At 41.4% G+C, this 25,262-nt stretch overlaps 1 protein-coding gene across 7 annotated transcripts in view; it reads right to left on the bottom strand.

The window, feature by feature from the left end:
- Positions 1–25,262, bottom strand: part of KCNU1 (potassium calcium-activated channel subfamily U member 1) — a 513,844-nt gene that overhangs the window by 42,957 nt on the left and 445,625 nt on the right. For all 7 annotated transcript variants that reach the window (XM_063925441.1, XM_063925446.1, XM_063925442.1 and 4 more), the window contains 2 exons: positions 16,436–16,645; positions 15,450–15,624 (listed from right to left, as the gene is read on the bottom strand). In XM_063925441.1, the coding sequence (XP_063781511.1) occupies positions 15,450–15,624; positions 16,436–16,645 (385 nt within the window). The remainder of the gene's footprint in view (positions 1–15,449; positions 15,625–16,435; positions 16,646–25,262) is intronic.

The following is a 25,262-nucleotide window of genomic DNA, read 5'->3' as shown; positions in this document are numbered from 1 at the left end:
TCGCACGGAGCTGTTCCATCTCGTGGGAGTGACATGCACGTCTAGGGCCACTTTCTTACTCAATGGTGGCATGCAATGGAGATGTTGCGCCTTTTTCAGATGGAGTTTTTGCATCCAGCATGGGGCGAGTGCAAGCCCAGTTACAAATGATGACAGCTGCCGGATAGGCTTCCACATATTACCACTGAATTACCATAAGTAAGCAAACTGCTGACTCAGAATCAGGCCCAGTATTTGTAATTTATAGTCTGTGAATAGAGCCCAGATGACAGAGGACTGTTTTTTTTCGCTTTGTGGTGTGATTGGGGCAGGGCTTGGAATTATGGGTGATAAATAAAAACTATTATATATCAAGTATACGTTAAACATTTAGGTCAAAATGTGTTACGGTCCACGTCCTAGAGGTGAATATTGCCCATCTCTAGAGCTTGGGGAGATGAGTGGCCCATGGTAGGTGAAAGTCATTGACGGCTGCCAGATGGACACAGAGGGTGGAATTCAATTGTTTGAAAAGTTAGTTGGGTGTCTGTATTTTCCTATCTAATAGACAGGAAAAAAGTGAAAAAACAGACACCCAACTGACTCTTCAAACATTTGAATTCCCCCGAGAGAATGATGCGCCAGACAATTAATTTTTTTTACTTCTTTCTGTACCTAAATGATAGGCAAAAACTGTCCCTGACTCTGGCAAGAGGCCCAAACTATTCCCCTTTCTCACAAAGGACGAGCTAATGCGAAGCTGAACTTTGGGAGACAGCCCAGAGAGTTCAACTTTCCTCTCAACTACTAAGGCAACAGTAGCTCTGAGATTATGCATTTTTACTTTTGGCTTGGCCCTGCAACATATCTGCACCCATTCCAGGGAACAAACTGGGGCTCACATCAGGGAGACTGAGCAGAACTGAACACTAAAACAAACAAACTCTAGCAACAGGTTGCAATAAAAATCGAGAGAGTATAGCCCAACCAGAGCCAGGGCTGGATCTAAGTGATGACCCAGGTCCAGTGGCGCACCCAGGGGGGGTTTCCGAGTACCCAGAAACCCCCCTCCACTAAAAAAAAAAAAATTTTTTTTTTTTTTAGCTGCATGAGTATTATTAATGACTGTCTAGCGTCCTCTGCAGCCTGCTGTCTTCCTGGTGGCACTTGCAAGTGCAATAAAAGTTTACTTTATTTTAATTATAGTACATATATATCCATGTGCCTACATATATACACGTGTATATACATACATACATACATATAAACACACACACACACACATATGATATATATATATATATATACATGTGTATATATATGTGTACTGTATGTGTGTATATATATATATATATATATATATGTATGCATGTTTAATATGCTATGTATATGTGTATATGGGTTAACTACGATCTCCCGGGCGGCCGGCCTCCCGGCGACCAGCATACCGGAGCCGGGAGGCCGGCCACCAGCTTACCAACAGTGTGGTGAGTGCAAATGAGCCCCTTGCGGGCTCGCTGCGCTCGCCACGCTACGCGCGCCACACTATTCTATTCTCCCTCCAGGGGGGTCGTGGACCCCCACGAGGTAGAATAAGTGTCGGTATGCCGGCGGTCAGGCTCCCGGCGCCGGTATGCTGGTCACCGGGAGCCCGACCGCCGGCATACTGAAGACCACCCGTGTATATGTATGTGTGTGTGTATGTGTGTGTATATATATATATATATATATGTGTGTGTGTGTGTAGATAGATATATATATATATATATATATATACACACACACACACACACACACACACACACACACACAGACACACTAGTTTTACGGACCCAGCATATACTGGGTCACCTCAGTCCCCACCCCCATGATTGGCTCCGCCCAGTTCTGGAAACCCCCCCATGCAAATCCTGCGTTTGCCACTGAGGTCACGGAATAAGAAAATAACTACTGAAAATGGGAAAAACTCATAGCTACAGAAGGTTGGAGGTTGATGTCCACATACAAACCTCCGCTCTGGGGGTACATGCAAATTGCAGTGGAAAAAATATTAAAAGCAAATGTTCAATCCACATTTTCAGTCTCTTAACAGGTTGATCATATTGCCTGATCTTATATATTTGTAGACTGGAAAACAAACTCTGCATCATCACTTCCATTCATACAAATGAGAATCCTTCCAGTATGTCTCTTACCTCTTTCCACGTTGTTCCATGTATTTTTCCCCTGCAGTAGACTATGTATTCCCTGTGTTTTATTAACCCACTAACATTCACGTTTTCTAGCTTCTGTGGATTCACGGATTCTAGAACTGAACGCGTTAATGAGAAGCTGTAACTGGCTGGCCCTGACTCCTGAGGGACGGTAATTTAGTTTTTTGGTAATGCAGTTTAAATTTTTTTTAAGCTGCCAACATAAGGCGAGTAATTGAAAGTGAAGGTTTGGATACAGAGAACAGGGAAAGTGTTCATCCCGAGAGGTGTTTAATAAAACTCTCGTTCAATTACAAAGAATTACATTACTACGGAGACCGGGAGAATGCTTAATATTGCATTTTTCACTCTACAAAGTCTGGGCTGATATCAGAAAGGGGAAGAGACAGCCATACAAATACAGGAAAGGGCCTAGTTGTCAATGTTTATAGTGATATATACTGTATAAATGTGTATGTGTCTGTCCTCATACCATAAGGCAATGCTACATACATTTAATTTCAGCTTTCTGTGCAAAATAAAAGCTGGAAATAGCCTGAGGACTAAATAATGTTTTTCCCCCGCAACACAGAATACGGGTATGTCCTCGGGCCTCGCGGTGGTGTACACAGTAAGAGACATCTGAAGAGAATATGACATTTTGGAAAGTTATGCACTATTTTTTTTTTTTTTTTTTGCAAATCTACTAGATTTTACTGGTAGTCCGTAGACCTGCATGTCACAGTTACCAGAGCTACAGGACATGTGGAAGGGGCACAACCGTTTAATCAGAGGAGCTGTATATTCCTAGCAATATGTCGACATTTCAGACCACAGGTAAAAGCAAAAACTCATTGTGTGGAATAAGAAACGTGAACAAGACTGTAGAAGTGGAGAATGGTAACCGGACTCTGGGTTGACACCAATTAGATCAACACCCATTGGTCGACAGTGGCTAGGTCGACATTGGAAATAAGTCGACACAGCCATTAGGTAAACATGGGCAAGGTCGACATGAAGAAAGGTCAACATGAGCTTTTCACATTTTTTTTTACTTTTTCATACTTTACGATCCACGTGGGCTACGATTGGGAATGGTAACCTGTGCCCGAGGGCAGCGGTAGCGGAGCGAGGCACCTTGCCCGCAGCATGGCGAGCGAAGCGAGCCATACAAGGGGACGCAATGCACTAATTGGGGTTCCCGGTCACTTGACGAAGAAAACTACATAAAAAAAATTAAAAACTCATGTCAACCTTTTTTCATGTTGACCTTGTTCATGTCAACTTAATGGCTGTGTCGACCTATTTCTAGTGTCGACCTAGTCACTGTCGACCAATGATGGTCAACCTAATGGGTGTCGACCTAATTGGTGTCGACCCTGAGTCCAATGCCCATGGAGAATATATGCCTGTGTTATGTGGGTAAAAGCTTTAATGCTGTTTTCATGGATCAGTTTATAGAATAGGAGCTTCTCCATACTAGTATTGGTGGTAGTTATTAGTAAAGGTCACATATGAGGAAAGTATACACAGGGTCATCCAAAAAATGTTTCTTGATCCATCCCAAAACAGCAGTTGTCAGGAGGGGAAGTTACAGGTCATATGGACGATATATTTTGGGGATCAGCAAGTGGTTTCGCCAATCACAGAGACCGTGGTGGGCCAAAGACAGCATGCTGACATGCTAATAATGCAATTTAAAGCATTTTAACAGTGTCAGCTTAACAACATTTTTGGTAAAGCATCATGTTTTGAGTTGTAAAGCTGATACTGTAAAAGTGCTTTCAATCACATGATTAGCATGTCGGCATGCCGTCCAGGGAGTGTGAGCTTTCCAACTGCGCAGGTGAATCAACGGTGGAGGGAAAAAAAGAGAGAGTTTTCTTTGTGCAGCGTCCCTGCCCATCTTACAGTGCAGATTTATTGTGAGTTTAGCCATTCTTGGTACAGTACATATGCTTTGATGCCAATGTGCAGAGACCTGTATATGTGCAATGCCCTTCTATGTGATTTTATAGGTGGTAAGAGCTTGATCTTTTAGGCAATCCAGACAGGCTAAAGCTTGGCATAATGTGGCACATCAGAGTGCTGACCCCAAATTGTAAATCCAGACATGCAAAACCATTGATTTATACCTCAGACAGGTTTAAGAAATTGCCCATCTGACAGTGACGCGTATTAAATCTTATGATAAGTACAAAGTATCTGCAACTTTATTAGCTCATAAATTCTCAACTATTCAATTAGAATGGCTGTGAGATTTACAGCCAGCTGCAGGGACAATGAAGAACCATTAGCGTGTATTATCATAAGTAAAGGCATTTGCTGGAACCTAGTTGTAGGTCACCAGCTTCTCATCTCTGCACAAATACACATGTAGGATCTTATTGACTCTGCCAGAGAGAAACTAGCAATGGTTCATTAATTCTACTCCCCACAAGTGCATGCTATGATTATTATTAACCTCCATTCTGTATTGCCAAAATAATGACCGTCCTCGCATAATCCATTACTCCAGCACTACTTTATTTGTAAGTGGAAATGGAATTTAAATGCTAGTTTCTTTATAATGTAATAGACTGGGCTTTAATCTGCCTTCTTCTTTCCAGGAGAGCTGTGTATTAATTGGGGTAATTTAACTTGCCCTTGGGACTTAGAGAATGTACACACCTCTGTTCAGTACCATAGAATCTCATTTAAAAGATGTGTAATTATGATGCATGTACAATGAAATTATCCAGTAACAACTTGTCACACTCTAGAAGATATATGGATTGTGGGATCCATTAGGGAGGCTCTATGGAGAGGGGTGGAATGGCAGCTATGTGACTGCTATGCAGAAGCGTTATAAAAGCGTAATAAAAAATAATAAAAGCAATGCTTGTATTGGATAAGCGCTTGCATTGGATAAATGACAAATATGCTCAAATTTCTGAAGCTGATGAAAATTGTTTGGCTCAGACACAAGGGTGCATTCCATGTACCCCTGCTAAAAGAGGCGGATTGGGAACTGACGGTGGCCCTGGAAAAATTTGCAGAAGTGGTCTCACATCGGCAGCATCAAAGGTGTAGTATGCCGTATAGCCATAGCAGCAGCACCTCCCTAACACTGAGATTTGATAGAGAGTGTGCAATGTAGAAACCATTGATGATACATGGCCGATGTTAACTAGTTTTACCATAAATGGTAGAGAACTGTCTTCAAAGATACATCGGCTCTCCAGGAATCTTCCCTGTGAGACCTATGGCCAATCCACCCCTGCCTGCTACTACAGTGCTTCGGGCTGATCTACAAGATAACTGCAATGAAGGATCACTGAACCCAATAATGATGGACGTACCCACCAGGGCCGGTGCTAGGGTGTTCGGCGCCCCCCTGCAAACTAGAAATTTGCACCCTCCCATAGTGCACACCAAATTTGTGTGGTCTCACAAGGAAGGGGTAAGGTCACACAACAGTACCCCCAATACAAAGTACCCACACAGTAGCACAATCTTATTCACATTACACTGCACACAGTACCCCTGATTCACATTACACCATATAGTAGTGTCCATCATTCACAATGCCCCAAATAGTACCCCTTATACACAATGCGCACATTAGTGCCCCTTACACATAATGCCCACAGTAGTAGCGCCGCTTATGCACATAATGCCCACAGTTGTAGTGCTCTTTACACACATAATGGCAAGAGTAGTAGTGCCCCTTACACATAATGCCCACAGTAGTTGTGCCTCTTATACAGATAAAGCCCACAGTTGTAATGCCGCTTATACATATTATGCCAGGTAGTCTTTTACATTACGCCATGGGGGGAGAGAAAGACTGACTGTGTGTGTGCTTTTTTAAACTTATGTTTGCTCCTAAAGCAGCTGCCTTCCATCAGCCTCCTCCCGCCCAAATGCTGCAGACATAGAAGGGGAAGCCCAGAGGCCGAGTCTAACGAGGGATGGAAAGCTGCAGTGCTACCCAGCTACCTATGTGACAAGTAGCCGGGCACTGCAGCTGCCAAGCTGCTGATGCCCGCACAATACTACTGCGGCGGCGGCAATGCGGGTGCTGTTGGTGGTCCTACGCCCACTGTGCCGATGCACTGTGTGCTGGGCACCGCTAGCACACCACTAATTACGGCCCTGTACATATATATATATATATATATATATATATAAATATATATATATACATATATATATATATATATATATATACATATATATATATATATATATATACTGTATATATATATATATATATATATATATATATACAGCAAATTGAATCGCCACTCACCCTTGCTGTCTAGGTAATTGCTCCGGTGCCATCTGGAAAAAATCTGTAGAAGGTATGTCAGACAGGCAGCGGCAGTCGGAGACGATGTAGAAGAAAAACAGTGCATACAAGGTGTACCCTCTATCACCTTGACAGAGGGACTGTATGGTCCGGAAACGGATGGATTGAAGTGATGTAATAAACGCACCGTATTTCTTCTATATCGCCTCCTAGTGCCGCTGTCTGTCTGACATACCTTATATATATACAGTTGTGCTCATAAGTTTACATACCCTAGCAGAATTTGTGATTTTCTGACCATTTGTCAGAGAATATGAATGATAACTCACAAACTTTTCTTTCACTCGTGGTTAGTGGTTGGGTGAAGCCATTTATTGTCAAACAACTGTGTTTACATACAAACAGACTGGATAAAATTCCAGTATACCAAAATCCGAAGAATCGAGGTTGGAGAAATACCCCTCGCGAGCAGAGAACAAGACAGAACTTTGGAATACAAAAGAGATATACACCACAACAAGGAAGATTTGCCATGAACAATAGATTCTCAGCATTGCAGAGACAAGACTCAAATAGTGATTCAGATTTTTTATCTCCCGACCCATACACTCCCAGTTTACAACCTCAAAGGAAAACATTCTTCCACGAAAGGTTCAAGAAACTCTCACCGACAAAAAGAACCTTGCAAGAAGAAGAGGAACAAGGGGCGGAAGGCGGAAAAACCGCAAAAAGGAGATACCAACCAACATAGAAGACACCTCTAATGGGATATTTAATCTCTCAAAACACAAATTAAGCGACTCTGAAATCACGCTATTGAATAAAGGTCTCAAATTTGCACCAACAAATCAAATGAATAAATTTAATACTTTTATAGACCTTAACAAATTCACCAGAAACCTCACACTTAAAAGACACTTCGCTAAAAAGGAGACAGATGTCAACCCTACTCCCGAATCCAAATCGGGCCTGAAAAGAAAATCGAAATATTATCCTCTGGAATCGAAAGGAAATCACATCACTGTATTCCATGACTTAGTGAAAAAAGATCTATGTGAACAAGATCTACCACCCATGAAGCAGAATAACCTTAAAAACCATGAAAAACAGGCTTTGAAAGACCTTAAGAATAATTCTGAAATTGTGATCAAACAAGCGGATAAGGGAGGGGGTGTCGTTATCCTGGACAGATCAGACTATGAAAAAGAGGCTACACGCCTCCTGAGCGACACCAAAGCCTACAAAAAGTTACAGCAAGATCCTACTCAACATTTTACAGATGATCTGAGAACCCTACTGGTACATTATCTACATTGCCACGTTCTGGATAAAGATGAATTTCAGTTTCTTATGAACACATCTCCAACAATCCCAATTTTCTACTTTCTGCCGAAAATTCATAAAAATTTAACAAACCCACCGGGAAGACCTATTATTGCGGGGATTGATTCCTTGACATCCAATCTATCGAAATATATAGACCTTTTTTTAAAAAAATACGTCCTGGAACTACCTTCCTACCTGAAGGACACAAATAGTATATTAGAAATTGTAAAAGACAAACCCTGGAAAGAAACATACTATTGGGTCACTATCGACGTCGAGAGTCTATATACATGCATCATCCACGAAACCGGAATTTCAGCTTGCAAGAAGTTTTTAGATAGAGACACCAGCTTGACCGAGACACATAAGAAAGCTGTTTGTGATTTTATCAGATTCATTCTGAGTCACAATTACTTTAAATTCAAGGAACATTTCTACTTGCAAATATGCGGAACTGCCATGGGGACTATATTTGCCCCTAGTTTCGCTAATCTCCTGATGGGCAGCTGGGAGGAAGAGAACATATATTCAAATAATCCTTTCGTTAATCAATTAATTGTATACAAGAGGTATATCGACGATATACTAATTATCTGGGATGGATCAGAAACATCATTTCACAACTTCTTTCAGAAAATCTCTACTAACCAGTTCAACCTTAAATTTACTGAAAAGCATGACAAAACCAAGATTGAATTCCTGGACTTGGTACTTTCATCCAAAGAATCGCAGATTACTACATGCAACTATATAAAAAAGGTTGACACAAACAGTTACCTACATTATAGAAGTTGTCACCAAAAGAATTGGAAACAAAACATTCCATACTCACAGTTTCATAGGATACAAAGAAACTGTAGCCTAAAAGAAGACCGGGACCACCAACTTCAACTATATGCCGATCGATTTAAAGAAAGGGAATATCCTGAAGAAACCATATCTAAAGCTCTTGAAAAGACAAAAGAAAATTTTGTACAGAAAAATCCAAAGATAAGAGACCAGGATCAATCAAAATACTCCATCCCTTTCATTACCACCTTCAGTTGCCATGAAGCCATTATTAGGCAATCCATAAACAGGCATTGGAACATCCTTATGATGGACCCAGTCCTCAAAGACATTCTACCTCCTCATCCACAAATTGTATACAAGAAAACCAATAATCTCAAGGATCTTCTAGCTCCGAGCCTACTAAAATCCAGCACTGTGAATTCAACAATAAAATGCCAAGGAAGCTATAAATGTGGAAGCTGCATTATTTGTAAACTGGTCCATAGGAATCGAAAGACATTCTTTAATATTGACAATTCCTGTGAATATACGATTAAACAGTTCATTAACTGCAATTCCACCATGGTTATTTATCTTCTAGAATGTACCTGTGGCCTAAAATATGTTGGAAAGACCAAGAGGTGCCTAAAAATACGGATCCAAGAACATGTACGAAATATTAGAAATAAAGTTACGACACATGCCATTTATAGACATTTCCAGGAGAAACACAACTCCAATCCAAATGATCTTACTTTTAAAGGAATTGAAATTGTAAGCCTTGGAGAGCGGGGCGGTGACATTTTAAACAAACTGTCGAAAAGGGAAATGTTCTGGATTTTCGAATTAAAAACACTGGCACCTTCAGGATTCAACGAAGGCTTTGAAATTGCACCTTTCTTATGAGTCTTAAACTGCTCAACACTTTCATCACCTTTTTATTCTGCTATTATTATTCTTTTTAAAATATTATAAAAAATATTTTACTCCAAAATCGGTTTTATACTAATCACCATTGCACTAACTTCACTATGCACTTTATCACCATATCTTCTTGAGGATTCTTAGCTATAACACCTTTTAAACACTTTTTATATACATTTATATATTTATGTAATTTAAATAAAACATGGCTGTGCGTTCCAGGACTTCTCTGAAGCATCTACTATCAAATAGAATCAGTAAGATGGCTGTGCGTTCCAGGCATGAGGAAATAGGGACGCAATTAAACAAGGGACTGACACCTGAAGACCATTGTTCCCCTCACCGCCGCTAGCCGGAAGTGATGTCTTGTCAAATCAACTCCCAGTGCAGTCGAGACCCTCCGACAAAAACCGGAAGAGTATGCGTGTCACCATGCGTTCCTTCACCGTCAGCCGGAAATGACGTTCCGCTATATCGGCGTCTGCTATAGCTACAATCCACTGACTTTATTGTGCAACTCTAAAACACGATCAGGGACACATTAACAACGTGAACCTACGTCCATGCGTAATGTGCCTATATTTATATAAAATTACCTCTCCACATATGCTTTTTGTAAATAAGCGGGACGCCACCGGGAAGTGACGTAATGCGTTCCAATTGGGCGGAAGTGACGTCATATGCGTTCCATACCGTTTTTCTCTTATTCTATTCTATTTCTTTGTTTTTTCTTTCTAATTTTATCTCTGCTGTGAACTAGTTTAATCCACCTATTGATCTTACACTATATTGACAGATATATAATGACTATTTGTCTCACCATCATTACTGACAGGAAGTGATGTCATGTTAATTTGCTCACATGTGACTACCAACCATGGTATAAATATCCTGTATTATCCATATGAGTTATCCCCTTGATGAAGTCCTCATACAAAGGACGAAACGCGTTGGGACAGGAACTTGATACTTATCCCTTGGACTTCCCATTTGCGGACAGATAAGCTGTTTTTTTATTCTAATCTTGTACGTTTGATACCTGCTATTACAGATAGTGAATCTGCCTGAATACTTCTCTTTACCTATGGCTTTTCCTTATGCGGACAAATAAGCTGTTTATATTATCTGAGTCTTCCCATTTGCGGACAGATAAGCTGTTTTTTTATTCTAATCTTGTACGTTTGATACCTGCTATTACAGATAGTGAATCTGCCTGAATACTTTTCTTTACCTATGGCTTATCCTTATGCGGACAAATAAGCTGTTTATATTATCTGAGTCTGTACGTGTGCTACCTATATTTATGACCAGACGAGATACATTCTTTTAATTATTTTTATCTACCACCTGTGGCTGTGACAGGACTACTGTTTAATAAATTGTTACTGTTTTTATTTCAAAATTATTGGAACTAGCAAAGTTCCTAATGCTTGTATTTTTTGAAAAACGTTTGAAAACAGTACACACTATGTTGTTTTTATCTCTCTTTTACATGTTTTACCTCTGAGAATCATCAGGCTGAAAGTTTTATTAAGCTAAGTTATCTTTTATATAAATTTCCACACCAACACTATTAGGCGCTCTTATTTACTTCATTTTCTGATATATATATATATATATAAATATATATATATACATATATATATATATATATATATACATATATATATATATATATATATATATACTGTATATATATATATATATATATATATACAGCAAATTGAATCGCCACTCACCCTTGCTGTCTAGGTAATTGCTCCGGTGCCATCTGGAAAAAATCTGTAGAAGGTATGTCAGACAGGCAGCGGCAGTCGGAGACGATGTAGAAGAAAAACAGTGCATACAAGGTGTACCCTCTATCACCTTGACAGAGGGACTGTATGGTCCGGAAACGGATGGATTGAAGTGATGTAATAAACGCACCGTATTTCTTCTATATCGCCTCCTAGTGCCGCTGTCTGTCTGACATACCTTATATATATACAGTTGTGCTCATAAGTTTACATACCCTAGCAGAATTTGTGATTTTCTGACCATTTGTCAGAGAATATGAATGATAACTCACAAACTTTTCTTTCACTCGTGGTTAGTGGTTGGGTGAAGCCATTTATTGTCAAACAACTGTGTTTACTCTTTTTAAATCATAATTACAACAGAAACTACCCAAATGACCCTCATCAAAAGTTTACATACCCTGGAGATTTTGGCCTGATAACATGCACACAAGTTGACACAAACGGGTTTGGATGGCTACTAAAGGTAACCATCCTCACCTGTGTTCTGTTTGCTTGTAATCAGTGTGTGTGTATAAAAGGTCAGTGAGTTTCTGGACTCCTGAAAGACCCTTGCATCTTTCATCTAGTGCTGCACTGACGTGTCTGGATTCTGAGTCATGGGGAAAGCAAAAGAATTGTCAAAGAATCTGCGGGAAAAGGTAATTGAACTGTGTAAAACAGGAAAGGGATATAAAAAGATATCCAAGCAATTGAGAATGCCAATCAGCAGTGTTCAAACTCTAATTAAGAAGTGGAAAATGAGGGATTATGTGTAAAGTAATCACGGTCAGGTAGACCAACAAAAATTTCAGCCACAAATGCCAGGAAAATTGTTCGGGATGCAAAGAAAAATCCACAAATAACTTCAGCTGAAATACAGGACTCTCTGAAAAAAAGTGGTGTGGTTGTTTCAAGATGCACAATAAGGAGGCATTTGAAGAAAAAAGGGCTGCATGGTCGAGTCACCAGAATAAAGCCATTACTATGCAAATGCCACAAAGCATCCTGCTAACAATACTCCAAACAGCACAGAGACAAGCCTGAAAACTTCTGGAACAAAGTCATTTAGAGTGATGAGACCAAAATTTAACTTTTTGGCCACAACCATAAACGTTACATTTGGAGAGGAGTCAACAAGGCCTATGACAGTGATGGCTAACCTTGACGCTCCAGCTGTTGTTGAACTACACATCCCAGCATGCCCTGCATCAGTTTTAGCATGGCCAAATAGCAAAACTGTAGCAGGGCACGCTAGGATGTGTAGTTCAACAACAGCTGGAGTGTCAAGGTTAGCCATCACTGGCCTATGATGAAAGGTACACTATTCCTACTGTGAAACACGGAGGTGGATCGCTGATGTTTTGGGGGATGTGTGAGCTACAAAGGCACTGGAAACTTTGTCAAAATTGATGGCAAGATGAATGCAGCATGTTATCAGAAAATACTGGATGAAAATTTGCACTCATCAGCCCGGAAGCTGCGCATGGGACGTACTTGGACGTTCCAACATGACAATGATCCAAAACACAAGGCCAAGTCGACCTGTCATTAGCTACAGCAGAATAAAGTGAAGGTTCTGGAGTGGCCATCTCAGTCTCCTGACCTCAATATCATTGAGCCACTCTGGGGAGATCTCAAACGTGCAGTTCATTCAAGACAGCCCAAGAATTTACAGGAACTGGAGGCTTTTTGCCAAGAATAAAGGGCAGCTTCACCACCTGAGAAAATAACAACTACCACAAAAGACTTCAAGCTGCCATTGATGTTAAAGGGGGCAATACACAGTATTAAGAACTGGGGTATGTAAACTTTTGATCAGGGTCATTTGGGTAGTTTCTGTTGTCATTATGATTTAAAAAGAGTAAACACAGTTGTTTGACAATAAATGGCTTCACCCAACCACTAACCATGAGTGAAAGAAAAGTTTGTGAGTTATCATTCATATTCTCTGACAAATGGCCAGAAAATCACAAATTCTGCTAGGGTATGTAAACTTATGAGCACAACTGTATATGTATATGTGTGTATGTATGTGTGTATACATATATATATTACCCTACATATAATTTGTGTGGTTTTATGTATGCCTATTGAATTGCTTTTAAATTGATCAGTTTATTAAAATTTTCTTATAACTATGTTTCACCTGGTGGTCTAGGGTTAAAACGCTCAGCAGGTACTCACTACAGTCCCTTTTCCCCACTCCCTAAACTGTTTTGGGATTGAGGGGTGCTCGGCGTCTACACATACCGCGGGCATGTGCTGGTCCCTGCTGTGGCCGCAGCTCCAGGCGTGGGTTTAGCTGCTGTCTCTCCCTCCGGGGCTTGTGTGTGTGGAACGCTGGCTTGACTTGGGACACTGCTGGGGTCGGGCAGCTGCCATAAAGCCATGCTTCACGCTGTCGGTGACGCTGCTTGCCTGACAGGCGCAGCGGCAGCCAGCACGAGCTGCGGAGATCAGCAGAGTAGCAGAGCGGGGAGAGCGCCTCTCAGGCTCGGCGCCTCCCTGCATTGCAGGAGCTGCTGAGCGCGTAGCGCTGGCACAGGTACCCACTTAACAGTGCACATGTGCATAGTAAGTGCTAAGTTGCTATGTATGCAGCATAGTATTTGGGTTTCACACAGACAGTCCAGCGTTTTTCCATCACTCTCTCCATTTTGTTACTGTGAATGTCAACAGTTGGCATGCAGACATATTATAGTATTTTTACCTCAGCTTAACCTTACCCTTACACCTTAACATGGACTTCCGATATTGTGCCTATCGACATTAACAACTTTATGTATATGTTGACATTGTGAATGTCAGCATTTTAACTGTTGATATTTTAACTGTCGACATTCAGACCATGCCAACATTTTGGTGTTGAATTTCTGAATGCCGACACAATGAATACACACCATTCATTATTATACATAGTTGTATATTTGGGGGTTGACTCTACTGGCTTGATAATATGACACTTTTTAGGGGAAATGGTCATTACAACATTCACAGTCAGGTTTAATTTTCTAGGAAATCAGAGGTGGGTCACTTCTTTCAAAGAGGAAAACTGGCATATTTTATGTCCCTGTGCACCAAAGCTCCACACTGCCAATCAGCAATGTCAGTGTACATGGTAACTGAAATGCACATGGCAACACTGCAGCAGTGATACTAGCTGCAGGGTGCCATGCCAAGCCTGCTATCCAGAAGCAAAAGCAATGGTGCAGCGAAGATGCCATCCCCTTAGCCCTGCAATGGCATCTCTTGCACACCCCTAGTTATGGCCGTGGAATGTATACCTACTTGCAGAGCATATTTTGCTGTGCATGCTCCAGAAACAAGTGTCTTCAAGTATGGGCAATGCAGAGTCATACACATTTCAGTTGCATCTCCATTTGTGACTGAGGAGATGGAACTGGGCTCTAATGGAGCAAAGTCCAGTGATGGCGATTTGAAGGAACTGCAAACTATGCAGAGCCGGACGTATGTGTAAACATTTCCAGACGTATCATTTGCATCATGTGCAGTCTGGTGTAAGTGTGCGATGATGATGATAATTAGCAAACTAAGTGTATGGATAAGGGTGGTCACTTGCAAATATAACTACAACTTTGCATACATATGAAAGGCGGGAGCATCTATGAATTTGGGGGAGGATAGAAGATTTTTGTCCCTAGGTGAAGCTTCAGAAGATCCCAGGAAAAAGTGACTTCCCCAAGACCCTTGTCCCCAAGGGACTTTTTTGCATCTGGGGTTTGGGAACAAAAGGGCATTTCCTCTTTTAAGTTGTGCCTAAAACTGTACCCCTGAGCAAATTTTGGGTGTTTCTGGCCATTTATTTTCATGTGCTTGGGTGAGAGCGCACTGTACTGGCCTTTCAATTATTTATTTATTTTTTAAACTCCCTTATGAACACCTGATGCCAATACCGCAGAATGCATACAGCCAGCATGAACAGCTTATGACGATGACCGTATGATATGATGGTAGGGGGGGGCACTGTAATGTGTATTTATGAATGTCTTGATCAGGAGATGTCTTTCAGTAGTAGGAAGCTGTAACATGGAAAGTAACGCAGGTGAGCAGGTGTGGATAACATCTAAGAGTTAGCCTTTTATGTTATTTTCTTTAATGCATACTGCATCTGCATCATATACATCATAACTGAGGTACCAGTGGGGAGCTCGGAAGCTTACTTACCTGTGTTACCAATTCTTGTCTTAAACTGCATGGACCTGACATTACGGGTGGCCTGTGTGCACTCTGTATCCTCCAAATATTTTGTTCTATGGGTCCAGTTAGATGACATGACCACACACATGGAACACTGGTATATATTTACAGCCCTCAGATTAGCACAGGACAGGCCAGACCCCTATATAAAAGCAACATTTATTAGTGAATCACAGCAACATACATCTCTTTGCTTATCTCAAAATATCTACCAACCTGACCTCTTCATTCTTCACAAAATCTATGTCTCTCATCCACACTCATTATTCGCTCCCATTCACGATTGCAGGACTTTCTTCGGGCTGCACCCACTCTGTGGAATGCCCTCCCACGCACAATAATACTCTCCTCTAGTCTCCAAACCTTCAAGCATTCCCTGAAAGCCCATCTCTTCAGGCAAGCTTATCAAACTTAAGAACCGCCCACAGAACCTTTATAAACTTTCCTATCCAATTGCATCCCCCACTGGACAGTCCACACATGTCCTCACATATTTTCTCTTTCTTCACTTTCCCATCCTCCTGACCCCAAGGCAACATTGCTGTGCAACCATATCATACAGCCCACCAAGAACCTTTGCCATAGATCATACCTTTCCTTCTGTATCAATGCCTATTTCCCTATAGATTGTAAGTTTGTGTGACTGTCTCTTATTACCCAGTTTTGTTTTATCACTGTTGTGTCCAGTTGTAAAGCGCAACGGAATTTGCTGTGCTATACAAGAAACTTTTAATAAATAAATAATACATTGTTTCATCTTTTTTATGTTCTTCATATGTGTAAAAGATTAGTAATTATTATTGTGGTCATTCCTTTACAAATGATCATGTTTACTTTGTTACTCAAATTACAAGAATGAGCCTAATGAGTTTAAGTCATGTACACAACTATGAACACACCTGTAAACATGCTAATAGGACAACTATGTACTTAAGGACTTGACTATCACTTACTGGAAACACAAACAGCTTGGGGAAATGCTGAATGCTTTTCCATTCTCTCCTAAGGTGCCTGAGAGGCCCAAGAAAGATGACTGGCTTCAGTTCCTGGTAGCTGAAGTTACTGGTGCGCAGAGGCATGACAAAGTCCTGCAGGCCAATGTACCCAAAGAGGCTGACCACAATGTGATTTTGGAATTCCATCTGTGCCGCAGTTTGATGAGTCTGTTGGATAGAGGAACACTTCAAAGGCTGTCGGCTTTGACAGTGCACTGATACAAGAATCTGGAAATGCCAACAATGATGCTACACATTCAAGCACTTCATAACATGTTGCTAATCTATTGACAGGGCTTGTTGAGAGGTCTTGAAGGTTGCATTAAAATGCTATTTTATTATGAACATTGATTGCCTTTACGCATCCTAATGCATGCAACATAAACCATTGACGGATGTATTTAAAAGAATGTTCTAAGGATACAGATCAATTAAATACTGCTTTGATTGTTTTTCACATTCACTATGATGTTGGGCTACTGTACTGTATGATTATACAATCCTGCTAGTACTGTGTCGAAGTCAAAAATATTACATAAAGAGAACATACAAACTACACACATTTAAGTCGCTATACTTGCAAATATGTGCAGCAATATATGGTAACACACGCATTTACATAGACATGCCACAGAGATGGATTCGACACTTATTTCATACAGTACATAATTATAATAATATCAAGCGCCAGACATCATGATGATTTAAAATGATCTAATGAATTAATGTCATGAATGTGTATTATTTGAACGAAACAAGATAGACCTGTCATATTTACTATTGAAACGACCAGATTAATGTGTGGATTCATTTGATACTTGTTATTAAGTTGTAGGACATTGCAACACGGAATTATGATTAAATGTATAAAAGCTAAAATCACTTTTATTAGAACAATAGATATTCTAAAACCGGTAATGAACAGGAAACTCAGGCCAGCCCCTTTGGACATCCCCAAGGCTGAACCTGTTCAGCATATACAAAGAAACTGGTGACTCATCGTGAACCCCTCCCCCAGAAACTAGATAACACTATGGTCACACAGGAGCTTAGTTCCTGTTTTGGTCTCAGAGTTGCTGTAAGGTCTCAGAGGAAGATGGAGTCCCAGCATTACATTAAAGAGAGAGAGAGTGATATGTAAAGACGAATTTATATAACTTAAGGATAATGGTATTGTATCGCTGGCATGTAACTGAAACTGTATGTAACTGTATGTAACTTTATGTATTAACTGCTTACTGTGTGAGTGTAACCATGTAACTATAGGTATACTGTACTTTGTAATATATATTGAATCCATATCCTTTTTAATAACAAATATATACATCAATGAGCTTTGGAACTCAGATAATGTGTGGGTGTATTGTTTTCTCTTATGGGATACAGTGTTTTGCGATGTACAGCGCACTTTTATCGTATATGGTAATAAGATGCGCCTGGCGTCTGCAATATATATTAGAGCGGGCATTTTAAATATTTGTGAGAAATCAATTTGGCATTCTTAACTGTATTTCTGAAAAGTTGTAGAATTTCGCAATACCCAATAAAAACAGACTTTTTGTGCAGCAACCACAAACAATGTATTTTTTATGTCACATGAATTTAAAATGTTCTGCAAGGCGTTTACCATATATGCATAGAAAAGTTACAGCTAAAGGTACATAAATGTCCACTGAATATGCAGCAATACCATCACTAGCCCACAGTGGTCTTGGCCTTAGAGTGCAACCAATCACGGAGCATACTTCTAAAGAGCCGTCTGACCCTTTAAGTTGGTGACGCATGGCAGTGCTTACACGCTACATGTTTCCAGCATTGCATAACAGCTCAATGGCGCCCTTGAAGACAGACTGATGTGTAAGGGTAATACTCCTCCTCCCATAAGAAATATATTCCATTTTAAAAATGTTCCTTGTAACATTTTAAGAGGTTAATTGATTTTTTAAGAATTGGGTGCCGCGTGTCCCTTTCACTTCAGTATGTCACCATGGTAGCAATTAAGCTCTTATAAATACACTTTTCTAGCTGAAAAGTGCAGCGTTCGAGCAATCCCGCTTGATGTCTCTATATGCTGTGTCTGCCACTGGAAAAACAGCCCCAATCCATCAGATGATCATTTGAGAACTGCTCATATATGAGGTGTGGCTATTAAATAACAAGACTGTACTTGTTAAAAATAAAGCATGCTGCGTGAGATAAAAGGGAATGGGGAAACTTTGACCTTGGACTATCCCAAAATGGTTTTCAAATTTCACCTCTGCCGCAAAGTTTGCTGTCATTCAGCCTTCGAAGAAGTTGTGTTTTTCCCATGCGTCGTAAAAATGGGTGAGAACTTGAGCTAGCCACTGCTGTCTGAGGTCAGATTTTCAAGCAGCTGGTATCATAAAACTTCAGATATTCATCATTCTGCTGGTACCAGAATGAAATGTTTAGCTGCGCTGGAATTGGGGATAATGTATGGACCATAAAATGTAAAAAACAGGTACGGGAATGTGTTGTCTCGGGAAGGCCTTCAGCCAGCTCCCGTGTCCTGGAAGTGCAATATTTCGGCCACCAGACGGGCTTGAAAATGCTGGTATCCTAAAAAATGTCAGGGTCTGCAGTTTTTTTGCATCAGTTACTGAAGTAAAGAAGAAAACAACGGAGCTGTTCAGACAGCTGACAGATAATGAGCCACAACACGCTCTGACCAATAGAAAATATGATGCAGCGGTGTGTGGATGCAGAAGGGGAGTACATAGAAGAGGAACAGAGTTAAAATGTGCTTAATATAATTAAACATAAATTCTAGCATCAGTCTTATTATTTAATATCCATATTAAATAATATTTAATTCCATACATATGGAAACCTGACAGAACAATTTGAAGTTTTAATTTTTACTAGAATATTTGTGTGACGTATTTATGAGATGCCAATCCAATATCTTCTGCCAACCAGTATATACTGTATAATACAGGTTGAGTCTTCCTTATCCTTAAAAACCCAAAATAATCTGAAAACCGTCGTTTTTGGGCAGCCGTGACATCATGACGTGACCTGACATCATGACGTCATCTAGTATCAATAGCCTATAACTGGTGGCGTGGGCGTAGCGTGGCAGCCATTCTTATGTGTAGCCCTCACCGGGAACTCTGTCTCCATCATCTTCACCCCACCGTGACACCTGCCAGACCTTCCACCCCCGGTGACACTAACCGGAGCGCCCCCGCAGCTGGAATCGGCATCTAGAATCCAGGTATTCCAAAATCCAAAAAAATCCAATATCAGAAATGCTTCTGGTCCAAGTGTTTCGGATATTGGAGACTTAACTTGAACACAAACCAATATATTATTATATAACTCAGTATACCCTGTCATTTTAAAATGTACATTTTTAGTTAGTCTTTAGCATGCTATGCTTCATTGTGTGGGGTTGATGGATCAAGTAATGAAAAGAGTGGAGCAGTGGACCAGTGAAGAAATTGTTCATACCAACCAATCAGCTTAGAGGTAGCATTTATAAAGAACATTCTATAAAATGATAAGTTGAACCTGATCGGTTCCTATGGGAAACTTATCCACTGGACCACATCTTCAGTCTTTCCACTTCTTGATATACAGTATCTCCACCATTGTTACAAGCCTACATTGCATGTGTATTCCTTCTTTCACTCAGCTGGACCTGTTGTTTTACTCTAGTTTACTGTAGTCTAGTCTAAGTTCTCGATGACACAAAGAAAATTTAGCAATGTACTTTCAAGGTGATAATAAGATATTAGGGGAGATGTACTAAGCATTGCAGTGTCATAAAATGGAGGGAGATAAAGTATCAGCCAATAAGCTCATATCTGCCATGTTACAGACTGTGTTTGAAAAATGACAGTTAAGAACTGATTGGTTGGTAGTTTATCTCTCTCCAAGGCTTAGTACATCTGTTTCAATATCTTTAAAGGTAGGCTGCCAAGGGTTGTCCAGGCGAGCCGAAGGGTCTAATGAGGAACAAAGGGACTAGTGAGTCATGCAACCTTTCACCCCGTAGCTACAAATTCAACAATTGCATACTGTCTGGGGATAAATAAATCAGGGATATATTGTTTACTGCCTGTAATAATGTGCTGCAGACAGACAATAACAGCTCTGTTGGTGCATTTCACAGGGCATGTTCTCTGTACATTATGTCTAATTGATTTAGTTGCCCTGAAGGTCTAGTTTCATAGGTTCTTCTATGTTGCTCGTACTGTTTTACTGTTATATTTTATGAGGCATAAACACCTCCCTCCTCTGATCCATTAAGTGTACCTCTCTAACAACATTCCTTAGTGAGAACTCACCATATGTTCAGAGAGCATGTTCTAATGGGGCTTTGTTGATTCCAGCTTCTAGCACCACCAGACACAAAGAAATCAGATGATGGGACAGATTTACTAAGTGCCTGACGCCTTCTTTGTCAGGACTCAAGCACTTGTTGACATGGATTACACTGCACCTCTAACGGGGAATTCTGTAACCATAAGGTATATGGGTATTTGGTGGATGGTATTGCTTTTTTTCTTCATGTGCATAAAACTAAAACTACAACAAAGTAAGTATTTTAAGAGTACCAGGCTTGTTTAATAACGTATATGTTTGTGGGTACACATTTAAACAATATCGGCCTGATTTGTAGTTTTCGGGCAAATCGAAACAACAAATCAGGCATATCGTTAAGTCTGTATGCCCAACTGTGCGCTTCCATCAATATCTCCCGGTCGGCCGTGCTGCATGGCCAACCAGAAGATATAGTGTACGATGCCATGCTGCCAAAAGCATCACGGGATCGTATATCGTGCCATCGCCCTCTGCATCGTGCAAGTGTGTACACACTGCAAGATGTATGGACCTGCCGCCCGTCGGATCGGCCACATACACATCACTCTAGGGTGTAGCCAGCCATAGTCTAAAGCCGCCAATTATATATTAGCCTTAATCAGTCATGTAAATGTGTCTGTTTAGAGCAAGTACATTAGCTCTCTTTGCCCAATGTTACTACATGTACATTTAACATACAAAAGGTGACTTTAAAATTTTGAGGGGCATACTTATTAATTATTAGACCCAATTAATAAAACCCAATTAATAAAATTTAATCTTGCCGCTGTTTGTGGTAATATGAAACTGAGGATCACATGAATGTACGGTAGTAAATAAAAACACCTGCAGGGTCAGTGGGTCTGTCCCTGCGGTGTGTAAGAAGGGAAGTGATGGCTAATGCTATTGCATTCCTTCTTCTTCGGGACCCCATGGCGCCTGACCATGCATGTGCGGGGAGGGATCCTATGGATCCCTGTCCTGGGGATTTAGCCTATAGGTTATTTAGCCTATAGGTTACAATGACTGCATTTGCAATCAAAATGGGAGACTGCAGCAGATATCTCCTGCGTTCCCCCCAAACATGTATTCGAGGGGGAAACGTAATATTATATCCGCTAAAAACACCACAGTGGCTATCCCACAAATACAGTAGTAACTGATAAGCATTCCCTTGGTGTGTTGCATTATATTATTGTAATATATTATTGTCACATTGCCAAATCAGCTGTATGAGGTAATAGGAGGACGTCTAGACGTTAGAATGGAGGTGGCGTGAAACAGTTAAGCTTCCTGAATTTTAGCTCATCAGCAAAGCAGTAAAGGTATCTTATTTACAACATCATTTAACCATGAATACAAATAACACATATTAAAAGATCTTCTTCGATTGAACCCGTTTCATTATCGTTGACTAATGAATCCCTATCAAGCCTTTAATCTCATTGGCCCGAAGTCCAACCATCCGTCTCCTGAATGAGACAGACTGCTCACTAAAATGAAGCTTATCTTAAAAGAGACAAATGGATTGATTATTAGCCAGAGTCTCTTGGAGAAAAGGTATAATTCCACAATTAATATGAGTGATGAGAATTAAGCCTCATTGATAATTAACTGGGTTTTGAGGCTGTTTGTTCTACTTGCTTAGCATAATGTTTATATTCCAACAGCAGATATTTCATCCTAAGTATTACGCAGGCAGCCAGGCAATGTGAATCTCTCATATGGTGTGCGGTGGGAATCGTGCAGCTGTGCACGGTTGGAATCGTGCAGCAGTGCACGGCGGGAATTGTGCAGCAGTGCGCAGTGGGAATCGTGCAGCAGTGCGCAGTGGGAATCGTGCAGCTATGCGCAGTGGGAATTGTGCAGCTGTACTCAGTGGGAATTGTGCAGCTGTGCACGGTGGGACACGTGTAGCTGTGTGCGGTGGAAATCCTGCAGCTGTGTGCGGTGGATATAGTGCAGCTGTGCGCAGTGGGACATCTGTAGCTGTGTGCGGTGGGAATCCTGCAGCTGTGTGCGGTGGGTATAGTGCAGCTGTGCACTGGGAATCACATGGCTCTGTGTGTTAAAACTGTTCACACAGAGATGGACAATAAAAAGTTATTATGATTACTTCTGTGTAATTACTTCAAGGTGCAGACTGTCCTTTTCATCCTGGTAAAAAGCCTACACTTTTCCCACAACAGTGCTCCCTCAGTTTAATGCCAACTGAAACATATAAAGAGATGGTCACATGCAGTGGTATTCACACTTTTTCTGAGAAAAAATGTGGATTATCCCATTTCTCAAATGGCGTGAATAACAATACATCAGACATGGGTTCTTGACCACCCCAGCAAGGGACCTGCCATGACTTCCGTCATTGCTGACTCCATCCATCAGTCCACGATCAGCTTCATTGGAGGGTGGCTTTTCACTAGCTCTGCAGCCATTGGATTGTCAGTATCTAGCAATACACTTACACACACTGGTTTGTAGAATATTCTAAATGGGTTCAGTATGATGTCCCGGCTGACGGGATGCCGGCTGTCAGGATCCCGACAGCGGCATCCCGGCAGCCGCAATATCAGCAGGGAGCGCAGTGAGCGCACGCTTCGGGCCCGGTTCTATTCACCATCGGTTCACCATCACCATTTACCATCGGGCCCACCACCCGAGTAGGAATATCGGGAAGCAGTCGGTATTTTGACCAACGTCATTTTACCGGCTGTCAGGATTCCGGTGTTGGGATCCTGGATGTCGGGATTCTGACAGCCGGTATATTAACTACATCCCATTCTAAATATCTCTTTTCCCAGTCACTGGCAGATATAACATGTGTAGAGAGAGTTAGATTTGGGTGGGTTATTTTGTTTCTGTGCAGGGTAAATAATGGCTGCTTTATTTTTACACTGCAATTTAGATTTCAGTTTGAACACAACCCACCCACATCTAACTCTCTCTGCACATGTTACAAATGCCCCAGGAAGATTTTGCTTTTGTGATTGACCTTGAATTAGGTCCATAATGATGTGATTTTCACTAAGAATAAAAGGGATACATGTATTCGGACCCTCACATATTGGGTACAAAATCTTGTTAATGTGTTGTATTAGAAGAACCAGACATTATTCCCCCAGCACTCTGCACTGGACTAGTAAAAGAGACATGCATCCCAGAGGCGTCACTTACGTTGTGGACACCCGGTGCAGTGCCACCCAAAAGGGAAGTGGCTGTGGCTTCGCTGGAGGGGCGGGGCTTTTACGTCCCGACACCTGTTTTTTTGTCACTTCGGGGGTTTGGGAGGTGGGGCTGCCCCCGGGGAGTGCTGTGGCTGCAGTACCAGCTCCTACACAGTGACAGGAGCCGAGTGCTGCACATAATGTAACAGTGCAACACTTGGCTCCTGTCACTGAGCAAAAGCCGGGTGATACCTGATTGCGGGCCGCACCCCCTTTGTGTCTGGTTTGTCTTATCTAGATTAACCCCTCTCTTAAGGGGGGTACACACGATAGAGATGTGTGCTGAACGATCTAGCACAGACCGCCCAGGAAACATCTCAGCCCCTGCTCAGCACTCAGCGCGATGTGTGCTGAGCGGAGGAAAGGGGGAGGGGGGGTGGCTGCTCGCTTCACACAGCGGTGAAGTGAGCGACCTGACTAGATTGTTCTTGCGGTAACAATCTAGAACCGGCGAGAGTGACGCACGAGCCTGCGCATCGCTATCGCTATGGGCATACACACGAATCTCTGGGTGAACCCCTCTTTACATGCACCTACTGTATGATGGACCAATAAACTGATCATGAGCAATTCACAGCCTGTGCAATCTTATTAATATATAGATTGCAAACTGATATAGTAAAGGATTGTCATAGGGAAAAAATGTATGAAGTATAATAAGTATAATAAGTATTGCATTTCTGCAATTCTTCTGCTCGGATTCCCTTACACTCTCCTCTCCTACTTCCACTTTCCCTCAACCTATTTACCTACTTAACACTATGTCAAGGCTTTCTTATACTCCCCACATCACTCAGTGTCTACCTAACAATGTATCTTTATCCTTCCCCCCTAGTCTCCTACACCTCCTCCTCTGTCTCCCCTCCATCCCTCTGTTTCCTTCCCCCTCCTTTCCTGTTACCCCACTTTCATTCACCTCTGCCCCATGGTCCTGCTACCCCACAACTCAGCCCTGCTCCCTCCACCCCCTCCCTGTCACCTCCCCACAATCCCATCCACATCACACTGACCTCCCTCCCTGCCCACCTCCTGCAGTTTCCCCTCCTAGCTCAGGCACCCGCATCATTACCACTCTCTCATCCCTGCCCTCAAAGTTAATCTCACCTCATCGCTACAGCAACCCTGATAATTTCATTCACATCTCTCCCACAAACTCATACCCCCTATCCTGTGCCCTGTGGAATGCCAGATCTGTTTGTAACAAACTGGTCCCCACTCATGACCTTTTCATT

The sequence above is a fragment of the Pseudophryne corroboree genome, chromosome 6 (genome assembly GCF_028390025.1).
Source record: "Pseudophryne corroboree isolate aPseCor3 chromosome 6, aPseCor3.hap2, whole genome shotgun sequence".
Taxonomy (NCBI): domain Eukaryota; kingdom Metazoa; phylum Chordata; class Amphibia; order Anura; family Myobatrachidae; genus Pseudophryne; species Pseudophryne corroboree.
This window is presented reverse-complemented; position numbering and strand designations above follow the sequence as displayed.